This window comes from Myxocyprinus asiaticus, chromosome 30 (genome assembly GCF_019703515.2).
Source record: "Myxocyprinus asiaticus isolate MX2 ecotype Aquarium Trade chromosome 30, UBuf_Myxa_2, whole genome shotgun sequence".
In the NCBI taxonomy this organism is placed as follows: Eukaryota; Metazoa; Chordata; class Actinopteri; order Cypriniformes; family Catostomidae; genus Myxocyprinus; species Myxocyprinus asiaticus.
This window is the reverse complement of record NC_059373.1, coordinates 34,614,835-34,626,568: the sequence shown is the minus strand read 5'-3', so window position 1 is coordinate 34,626,568 and position 11,734 is coordinate 34,614,835. Positions and strand designations below refer to the sequence as shown.

At 37.7% G+C, this 11,734-nt stretch overlaps 1 protein-coding gene across 1 annotated transcript in view; it reads right to left on the bottom strand.

Annotated features, from left to right (window-relative positions):
- Nucleotides 1-998: 998 nt before the first annotated feature.
- LOC127420945 (glucocorticoid-induced transcript 1 protein-like) overlaps nucleotides 999-11,734 on the bottom strand; it is a 57,640-nt gene continuing 46,904 nt past the window's right edge. Inside the window, exons 4-8 of the mRNA XM_051663599.1 lie at nucleotides 9,654-9,809; nucleotides 9,408-9,554; nucleotides 5,707-5,917; nucleotides 3,515-3,635; nucleotides 999-1,487 (exon numbers count right to left, since the gene is read on the bottom strand). Of these exons, the coding sequence (XP_051519559.1) occupies nucleotides 1,157-1,487; nucleotides 3,515-3,635; nucleotides 5,707-5,917; nucleotides 9,408-9,554; nucleotides 9,654-9,809 (966 nt within the window). The 3' untranslated portion in view covers nucleotides 999-1,156. The remainder of the gene's footprint in view (nucleotides 1,488-3,514; nucleotides 3,636-5,706; nucleotides 5,918-9,407; nucleotides 9,555-9,653; nucleotides 9,810-11,734) is intronic.

Below are 11,734 nucleotides of genomic sequence, written 5' to 3'. Positions count from 1 at the left end.
ATTTTTCATAATGTACATAACACAGCAATGCACGGTTTTAACTTCAGACAAGCTTTTTTTTTTTTTTATATATAGATTTTTTATATATAGATATATTGATAGAGAGAGCTTATTTATACTGTGGATGTTGAAAGAGAACACAACACATAATTTAAATGTTAAACATACGATCAGTTTCAAATGCATGCCCCCTGATGCTGTCAAGACCTTGCTTAAAGCTTTAATCTTTTTTTTTTTCCCCTTATAAATCAATGGTGTATTAAAAGGCATCACCTCACTATGCGCTGTGTGATTATAGTGCTCATACAAAAGCTATTTTGCTTAAATTTTAAGCACACAGGAAAGCAAAGCTGCGTTGAAAAACAGCTGTGCAGTTGCTCGGGTTGAATCAAGGATCAAATTAATAAAGTAAAGGCAAACGCATCCACATCTGTATATATGACACTAAATAAAGCACATTGGGAATATCTGGAATGTAAATGAACTTATTAATAGGAAAATGTAATAAATAAGATTTCGGTGATTGGACTATGATCCTGCCATACAAAGGCAAAACTTAGTAAGTACACATTTAGTCAAAAATTAGTTGCGACTGAAATCAGGTCTCAAGACTATGATCTGTCCTGTGACAGGTTTGACTATGCTCAGATTCAGAGAAAACGTGTGTTAAAATTGCAGAAACTACAAAACCACAATACCTTCTGTGGAGCCATTTTCTTCAGTTTCAGCAATAGCAATAGCGTAGTTACTGCGTTTTGTCTTTGTAGGGCAGTATAGCTCACTCATATCTTTATATTATTTAAGATAACAGTGAAGCCATTTTAACTTTAGATTTGCATATTCTAAGGTCCATGGAGCCTGTTCCCATAATGCACAGTTCCATTCAGCTTTCCAGACGCTGTTCCTGTCAAAACACAAAAGCGTGGCATTGCCACATACTCTAACCGTTCGGCTGCATTTACCAGCACTTCAAAACTCTTGCTCTGAACACATTGGTGATTTTTGTTTGGGCCACAGTTGCTATGCCATGCAGACAGTAAAGATTCAGCACAAAGGTGGGGTCCATCAGAGAAATAGAAGGAAATTTGGGTGCGTCACGGTCCTCTACACAGCCTGGGACTGGCGGGGTTACGACAGAGACCAGCTCTGTGCAAATTTAGCTGACTTCAAAGTTCTGCGGCTGCAAGGGCGATTCTGACGCCACCTCCTGCTGTTGGGAGGGTGAAATGGCAAGTGATTCCGGGGGGTCGTCTGTGCTGGTGCTGGTGGAGACCTGAGTGGGCATGTGATGGTGAGGGGCAAGGGGGCATGATGAGCTGGCACTGGCCTGAGGGTCCTGTGACGCCTCGTCCTCCTGCTGTGAGCTGGAGTGCTGGAGCAGGGAGCCAGGGAGCCTGACCGGACAGAACGCTGAGCCAGTGGGGATGAAGTTCACTTTGTTTTTATCAGGGCAGGAGAACAGGGGGACGGTGGCAGACTGTCTGGACCTGAGAAAGAGAGGGGGGAAAAAAAATGTCTTAGAATTTTCAACCAGGGGACTACGGCACAACTGTTGTGGGGGGTCCGTGGACAAATGCAACCACACTTCTGGGTTCTTCAGAGCAGCAGCTTTCAGTGCTGGGTATGAGCAGTGCAGTTTTAATAATCTTTTAAACATTATATTATGTAACTAGATAAGTAAAATTTGTCAAGATAAACTTTGATGTTGGCTTGACAAATACTTTTCTGAAAGTTTAAACTAGTTTTTAAAAAAATTGATAGACAGACAGACAGATTTAAAGGCCACATACACACTGCAGCTAAATCCATTTTTCAGTTCACCTTTTAGTGTTTAATCCTGTTCTGTACACACACCGTTCGATAATTTATGGGAGTGACAACCGTATTCTACAATCAAATTAACTCTCAAAAAATTCAGGTAATTGCTTTTCATAAATTCCAAGTAGTGTGTAAGGAACCGAACTGAACAACTAGTTGTTTATGATGTGATCAACAGCTCGTGTGAGATGTGTCCATCTTCTCCTGGTGTAAATCACACTTTCAGAGGTATGTGTCTTTATTCATTAATATATTCCAGTCTCTCTCTCCACTGTAGTTTCTCTCATCAGCATGGTCTCGAGATAACGCATACTCTGTCTATCTGTCTGTCTGTCTATCTATCTGATATATCTTTCTTTTCTATCTATCTATATATCTATTCCACCTGTCTGTCTGTCTGTCTATCTGTCTGTCTGTCTATCTTTACCATCTGTCTGTCTATCTATCTATCAATCTATCTATCTATCTGTCTGTCTATCTATCTGATATATCTTTCTTTTCTATCTATCTATCTATCTATTCCACCTGTCTGTCTGTCTATCTATCAATCTATCTGTCTGTTTGTCTGTCTATCTATTTTTCTTTCTTTCTATCTATCTATCTATCTGTCTGTCTGTCTGTCTTTTCCATCTGTCTGTCTATCTATCTTTCTATCAATCTATCTATCTGTCTGTTTGTCTGTCTGTCTATCTGTCTATATATCTTTCTTTTCTATCAATCTATCTATCTTTTCCATCTGTCTGTCCATCTATCTTTCTATCAATCTATCTATCTGTCTGTCTGTCTGTCTATATATCTTTCTTTTCTATCTATCTCTCTATCTATCTATCTGTCTGTCTATCAATCTTTCTATCTTTTCCATCTGTCTGTCTGTCCATCTATCTTTCTATCTGTCTGTCTGTCTGTCTATTTATCTATCTATCTATCTATCTCTGTCTGTCTATCTATCTATCTTTCTATCAGTCTTTTCCATCTGTCTGTCTGTCTGTCTGTCTATCTATCTTTCTATCAATCTACCTATCTATCTATCTATCTATCTATCTGTCTGTCTATATATCTTTCTTTTCCATCTATCTGTCTATCTGTCTGTCTGTCTATATATCATTATTTTCTATCTATCTATCCATCCATCCATCCAACATCATTTGTCTTGAGAAACTTTACCTATCTAGTTATTATTATTATTTTGTACATATTAACCTACTATAGCAGTTATTGATGTTTAATATTGCTTTTTTTATATCGGGGAACCTGGTTCTGTTAAAAACACCTGCTCTAGACAAAGGAATGTTCAAAATGGATTACTAATGAACTGCCTTCTATAGACTATTGGACTGCATAACATAACACGACATGCAATGTGCAATATGCAATTATAAACATTTGAAACAGTACAATGTAACATTGTTTGGATGCTTACATCAGCAAGAGGCATCCAGTTACAATCTTGGAAATAATACGTTAATTTGGAATTTTTAAATCCAATTTTGTTTAAAAATGGCCCAACTTTTGGCAGTCCAATCAAATAATAATTCAGAAGGGAGATCACAATTATTATTGCTTTCAGATTATTCATCATTCTCAAAAAGGAAGATTAATTTGAGCATATTGCATTGTGGGATACAGTATGTCACTCAGTGTGCTCTAGGGTACGTTGCTAGAGGGAAGGTTATCCACAGAAAAAAGCTCTACTTACGTCATTTCCTCAAACACTTTAATCTTCTCACAGCCCTCTGGAGGCTCTCGTTTAAACATGTAGCTGTTGTTGGGCTTTGGAGATGAGGCGAACTTGGGCAGAGGAGAACTGCTGCCGCTATCTGCAGTCAGAACATAGAAATTACTCCATACAGTGCGGAGAACTGGTGACCATCAATTTTTCATGATCTAATATTGCAAGTATCTCAACCAAGTGGCCACATGTCATATTATAACATTGAATCCACTGTTAAAATCTGGTGGCTTTGGTACAAAGAAACCTACAAATTGCTCCTTGACCAACTTGAATATGATCATTTTGTGACTATCAACTGTCTTAACCTTTACACTGCCCTCTTTTTAGTCTCTCTGTAAAGATTGCACCTCAAAAAAAAAAAAAATTTTTTAAATAAAAATAAATTTATAAAATCAAATGCACCTTAGGAGTCAAATATGAACAATATAACTAATTCATGATACTGCATGATACTATTCATACTTCACATATTGATTTGCATATCTCTAAAGAACAGTACTATAGAAGTGATATTTATTAGTTACCCAATTAAAATAAAACAACCACAGTTAATGTACTCTATTAATGCATCAATGCAAAATCTATTGTATAAAATGTTGTAATAAAGTTTACTTTGAAATATATTACTATCCAAGATTACATATTTATTTTGGAGAGAACACTTCTTGCAAACTTGTTGATGAGGATCCAGCTCTGCGTGTTTATATACTGTATGTGTGATAGGGCTGAAAAGTTGACATTAAAAAATTGATGACGCGCGAGAGCAGCACTGCAGTTCGCGCCTGACTGAGGAGAGGAAGAATTACACAGCTCACAGTCCAGATGCACTCTAAACTTTCCAAACAGCTTCAGGTGATGTAAATCGCAAAGTATGCGGGAATTATACAAAAATACAAAATAAGTAAATACAGAAGCACTCTCGTTGTGGAATAAGTGGAGCTGTCACTCCGCTGAAATAAAACTTGTGTGTCGAGCATCTTTAAAGGAAACACCCCGGCATTACATCTTAAATGCAGTTATATTTAATGCATTATAGCTTTATTTAAGTTCAAATAATACGGAAGTAGGTCACGTAAATAACTACAAACTCCGAAACTGGCATTTCTCTGTGCGGTCAGCACCTCTTCTATGAGTTGCACGAATGTCCCGATCTAAGGGGGAGAGACTGAAACTGCACCCGGCTGATGAAAACTCTGTCGCTGGGATTCTCATCCCTCGAGCGTGCACGCTTAATGCAGTTAGATTATAACATGATGGCCCGCGACTTATTGTATCATAATACGCTATATGTGTCACTGTGCATTTCTTATCGTGAAGAAAATTGGCAATACGCAGCTTTATTAGAGAGAGTTTGTTTTTTAGTGAGTTAAAGATGGATTGAATTGAACAAAAAGGTGAGAGAGGTAGTCTTCGCCCCATTATACACTGCAACAAAATACATTTTTGATTTGTTTTGGCTTCTAAAACTCCTTTAAAACAACATACATTTTCTTTAGCAGCTATACAGCAGAAGAAAAAATTGTTATCTGAGAATGTTGAATATAATATTAAAAATACAAATATTTAAAAATATCTAAAAATCCTTTAAATAAAAATGCATTCACCTGAGAAGCAGCATATATGATATTTAGACTTGCTTTTAGAGAATAGATCTTGAATATAAGTAAATTTTGTCTTTACAGCACTTGCAGAAGTTTAACCAAGTTTATCACATATATAAAACACTTATATTTAAGATACATTCTCTTAAAGCAAGTCTAAATATCTTATATGTTGCTTCTCAAGTAAATGTATCTTGTTTTAAGCATTTTAAGACAATTTTAAAATGGAAAACAAGACAAAAACACTTGAAAACACTAGGATTTTTTGCAGTGAATTTCTTTACTGAATTAAAGTTTTTTTTTTCACTTTAGTTCAGTGAATATCATTTAGAGGTATTTTTAAAAGATAATTTTGTCCTCTTTATTGTTAGTAAGCATGTTTAATACAACCTTTTAAGTCGGGGCACAAGCTGAATAATCGGTTAAGAGCTAATGATTACTCTTTGCAATAATCGCTGAATAGACGAATAATCATTCTAATAATCGTTAGATTAATCATTTATCAAAATAATTGTTAGTTGCAGCCCTAATGTGGTAGTAGTCTGTAGGTCTGACCTTTGTCTCTGTCGTCAAGCATCTCGTCAGTGGAGTAAGGGCTGCCATCGTGTGAGCGGGGTGGGCATGCAGGTGACGGACATGGCGACAGACTGGAGCAGCTACTGGAGCGTCCAGGCACTGAGGGCGTCTGAGTGTCAATTCCGCGACTACTGCTGCTGCGCTGCTGGGGAGGAAATGGAGCCCTGCGTCCATCAGGAACCTCCAGCGCCTGAGAGCCAGTCATAGAGAGAGAGACTTAGACAATTTTGCTATGTGAACATTCTAGCATGCAACAACAGAATCAATAGGGGGCTGTTCACACAGGACAAACTTTTTGTCTTTACCCATTGTGATGCATCTCACTGCTTCGTCAGCATGTCATGCCATGAGCAGAGTACTTCTAAGACACTGTCAAATGAAAAGATCTTCAACTTTTCATTCATTGTGCTATGTCTAGCTTTTTTTTTTTATTTGTTTTTTTTTTATGCATGTGTAAGTAGCCCCTTATGCTTGTTAAACATTGTAGGGTTGGGAATGAAAAACGGGTTGTATTTCAGAGCTAGCTCTATTTTAAAAAAAAATATCGGAATGATTTTAATGACTTTCAAATGCATATTCATACGTCAATGTGGACAGGACACCATGCTACAATACTGTACTCTGAAAGCGTTTCCAGATACCACCTGAACAAATGACTCTCATGAGCTGGTTCTTTTGAATCTACATTGCAAAACATATCGTGCTACCTCTCAAAGGAATGACTCTTAACAGCCGGTTCCTGTTAGTGAAGGAAAAAATTACTGAACCGCAAGTCATTCCTTTTGTCAAAATGAACCGTTACTGACCCAAACTGAAAGTGTTGCTGTAATAAGTAAGACGTTTGAGACCTTTTGTGTAATAACTTGTATTTTATATATGCAATGTCTCTACAATTATACCTGACTGCAGCTTGCTGAACGGCCAGGCCCTGCAGTCTCTATCGCTCGTACGCTGAGTCTCTCTCTCGGGCGATTTCGATTTTGACAGTGGTTCAGTTGAAAGTACAAGTGAGTATTTTCGTGCAATACGAAGCTGTACGAAGGTACAGCAGCTTGCTCGTATCTCTCGCAGGCCTGGTTCACCACTTGAAGGTGAAGTCTTCATGACATGCACAAATACAAATGTGCCTGGGTAAGTTCCTGGCAGGCAGCAGATGCCCTACCCCGCCCCCATCCTAATCAGAGCCTTTAAGACTGAGTAGCCTGCCAGGAACAACTCGGGACACCTTTCTCCTATCGCGTGAAGTTTCAGGAAGTTTAAAAAAATAAAAATAAATGGATACTGCATTAATTGCAGTATATGTATATACAGTTGTTCTAAAAAGTTTGCATACCCTGGCAGAAATTGTGAAATTTTGGCATTGATTTTGAAAACATGACTGATCATGCAAAATGTCTTTTATTTAAGGATAGTGATCATATAAAGCCATTTATTGATAACAGAAATCACCCAAATGGCCCTGATCAAAAGTTTACATAACCTTGAATGTTTGGCCTTGTTACAGACACACAAGGTGACACACACAGGTTTAAATGGCAATTAAAGGTTAATTTCCCACACCTGTGGCTTTTTAAAATGCAATTAGTGTCTGTGTATAAACAGTCAATGAGTTTGTTAACTCTCACGTGGATGCACTGAGCAGGCTAGATACTGAGCCTTGGGGAGCAGAAAAGAACTGTCAAAAGACCTTCGTAACAAGGTAGTGGAACTTTATAAAGACGGAAAAGGATATAAAAAGATATCCAAAGCCTTGAAAATGCCAGTCAGTACTGTTCAATCACTTATTAAGAAGCGGAAAATTCGGGGATCTCTTGATACCAAGCCAAAGTCAGGTAGACCAAGAAAGATTTCAGCCACAACTGCCAGAAGAATTGTTTGGGATACAAAGATAAACCCACAGGTAACCTCAGGAGAAATACAAGCTGCTCTGGAAAAAGAAGGTGTGGTTGTTTCAAGGAGCACAATATGACGATACTTGAACAAAAATGAGCTGCATGGTCGAGTTGCTAGAAAGAAGGCTTTACTGTGCCAATGCCACAAAAAAGCCCGGTTACAATATGCCCGACAACACCTTGACATGCCTCACAGCTTCTGGCACACTGTAATTTGGAGTGACAAGACCAAAATAGAGCTTTATGGTCACAACCATAAGCACTATGTTTGGAGAGGGGTCAACAAGGCCTATAGTGGAAAGAATACCATCCCCACTGTGAAGCATGGTGGTGGCTCACTGATGTTTTTTGGGTGTGTGAGCTCTAAAGGCACGGGGAATCTTTTGAAAATTGATGGCAAGATGAATGCAGCATGTTATCAGAAAGTACTGGCAGACAATTTGCATTCTTCTGCACGAAAGCTGCGCATGGGACGCTCTTGGACTTTCCAGCACGACAATGACCCTAAGCACAAGGCCAAGTTGACCCTCCAGTGGTTACAGCAGAAAAAGGTGAAGGTTCTGGAATGGCCATCACAGTCTCCTTACCTTAATATCATCGAGCCACTCTGGGGAGATCTCAAACGTGCGGTTCATGCAAGATGACCAAAGACTTTGCATGACCTGGAGGCATTTTGCCAAGATGAATGGGCAGCTATACCACTTGCAAGAATTTGGGGCCTCATAGACAACTATTACAAAAGACTGCACACTGTCATTGATGATAAAGGGGGCAATACACAGTATTAAGAACTAAGGGTGTGAAGACTTTTGAACAGGGGTCATTTCATTTTTTTCTTTGTTGCCATGTTTTGATTTATGATTGTGCCATTCTGTTATAACCTACAGATGAATATGAATCCCATAAGAAATAAAAGAAATGTGTTTTGCCTGCTCACTCATGTTTTCTTTAAAAATGGTACATATATTACCAATTCTCCAAGGGTATGCAAACTTTTGAGCACAACTGTATATAAACAAATATCTTTTGCAAGAATATTTTCTGTTAAAATATAAAATCATCTCATCATTTGGTAACAGGCTGCCAATTCCAATAAGAATTTACCTCAAAAGTCCTAAAAGAACAGAACAATTAAGGAACCGGAAACGTTAAATCACAAAATGTCTTACTATTCCCATCCCTAATCATGACAAACAAATTCAGTCCAATGTGTCCAAACTTTTGACTGATAGTGTATGCAATACAATATTTCAATGCACAGAGATGCACTGCTGACATGCTGACATCTTGATGTGCATTTTTTTCATGCTGAAAATTTGGACTTTAACTGTGTACTGCAAAAATAATTGTATTTATTTATATTTATAAAGAGTATTTTTGTCTTGTTTTCTGGTAAAAATCTATTAACATCCTCAACACAAGAAAAAATGACTCAAAGCAAAAGGGCATTAGATATTAAGTCTTGTTTTCAGAGAAATATAACACAATTTGGCAGAGTTCAGTTAAAACAAGACAAAATTATTTGCAAGTGGGCTGAGAAAAATAAACTTGTTTACCCTTTGAATAAAGTTTTTTTTCGTACCCCACTGGCAAATTTTACATAAACGTAACTAAATGTAAAAAGCATAAACGTTACTAAATGTTGTTAGATTTCTCTAAAAACTGTATCTTGTGTCATTTTGCTTCTCAAGTAAATGTATTTTGTTTTAAGAATGTTTAGATATTTTTAAATGGAAAACAAGACAAAAATCCTCAGTAAGAAAAATACTTTTTGCAGTGTGTGTGTACCTTCAGCTCCTCCTTTTCTCCATTGTCTTTGATGAAGACTTTCTCCAGCTCGTGGTTGATGCCCTCCATGCTGCTGGGCACTCTGGAGATGGAAGGCTTTGGCACTGTGATGTTAGACAGTGGCATCTGTGCTGACTTCGACATGGGCTGCAGGAGGAGACAATTCAAGTTCACATCTGACTAAACATACAGCACGTTCTAGATGTTACTATAGAACATAATGATATTCATTATCTGTGTGCGGACCGGAGCTTGGCTGGCTGTGCTGATGGTAGTGGCAGTGATGATGGTGATGGTGCTGCTGGTACAGCACTGGAGGGGGGACAGATGCTCTTTACTGTCCTTAGACTGCCGGCCTCCACCCTGCTTACTGCGCTGCAGTTGCAACCTGAGCTTAGTGATCTGAAAGTGATCGAAAATTAAATATAAGTGTCAGAACAGAGACAACAAAGAAGTATTTTTAGCAATGCAGCCAAATTCAACAAACTGAACAGCTGTTGATGCCATATAATTTGCCTAATGAACTTCACATGGCTGCTTGTATCTACAGAAACTTCCTTTAGCAAGCAGCTTGAATTTGTTGCATCTCTTGGAATGCATTTATGGCAGGACTGCATTTTAAGAGGCATACATGCCGTTATACATATTAAGTTCGGATTGTAACTAAAACCACCTTGATAGGCTCTGAATACATGCTGTAACTCAGCATGACCACAAGGGGTCACTACAAAACAGTTAATTTCTGAAGTCCATCATAACATTTGAAAAAAAAAAAAGTATATTTCAGCATGTATTAAGTTTGGTTGACTATAGTAGATAACACAGCAGAGAATCCCCTTTATAGAATTTTTATCTACTTAAAAAACCTCTTAGCTTCAACAACTACAGCTGGAGGTGTTCCTCCGTGTTCACAAACTTGCTTGATCAGAAACTGTTTACTTGCTATTTTTGTCTGCATTGATTACAGTGTTTACTGACTGTAAATATGGGAACAATCGAACAAGTCTAGCCTTGTGCGTTTATGCTGATCATACAATTGGTTAATGGTTCTTTCTTGACATGGGCGTTTGTCTTCATAAATCATTATAAACATAAAACTACAGCCAGCACCACACCTCAACAGGAGGCAGTTTCCAGCCACCTCTGTTTGTTAAAGATTAAAGGAAGCAAATTTGTTGCAAATGACTTGCTGCATCTTGTCTTCTGTACTGAACACTAATGAAAATGTTTTCCACATTCCAGCAGCAAACAAGAAACAAATTCTGTGCTTGAGAATTACAGTGAGATAAAGGAGATGTTTCCTGATGCCAACACTAGATAAAGATAAGCTCAGCTGTAACTAGGGGAAATCCTGAATGTGCTCTTGTGTAAAGCCCAGCTAAGTAAGTCAATATACATTAACTAAATCCACTTAAAAAGTGTAAGGAGTTACAAGCCACTAAGTGGAAGCGCTTGATGTGAACCAGGATATAAATGTCGAAACTGAGGACATGAACTTCCTATATGTTGAGAAGGGAAGGAAAAGTGGCTTAAACATGCTCCTTTTCTTGGAAAGACTATGGTCATGGAGACTAGGGCTGTCAAGCACCATAAATTACAAAAAAAAAAAAAAAAAAAAGTACAATGAGTATACTTGTACACCGTTGTGTGAGAAATGGAGTACATTTTATGTTGTAGTTCACTGAAAATCTTGCCCTCTGCTCTAGCTTTATAATCACATTTATGTACAATTAAATATGGTCAAGGAGCGTCTCTTCATGCAAGTCTTAACGGAATATTCCGGGATCAATACAAGTTCAGCACAATCAACAGCATTTGTGGCATAATGTTGAGTACAACAAAAAAAATATTTTGACTCGTCCCTCCTTTTCTTAAAAAAAGCAGAAATTGTGGTTACAGTGAGGCACTTACAATGGAAGTGAATGTGGCCAATTTTTAGAGGGTTTAAAAGGCAGAAATGTGAAGCTTATAATTTTATAAAAGCAATTACATTAATTCTTCTGTTAAAACTTGTGTATTATTTGAGCTGTAATGTTAAATTGTAATTTTTACAGTCATTTTAGGGTTTTAGGGTTTGTTGACATTACATCGTCATGGTAACAATGTAAAATTGGATATAACTTTACACAGAAAAGGTTAGTAAGTATCACACTAAAATCATGTTTACATGCATATTGTTTGTTTTGTGGCTATACTTTTGAAAGTAAAAAAATTGGCCCCATTCACTTCCATTGTAACTGCCTCACTGTAACCCAGATTTTTGCTTTTTTTAAGAAAAGGAGGGGCCCGCTGACTACCACCCCTGGAGTTGCGAGTTCGAATCCAGG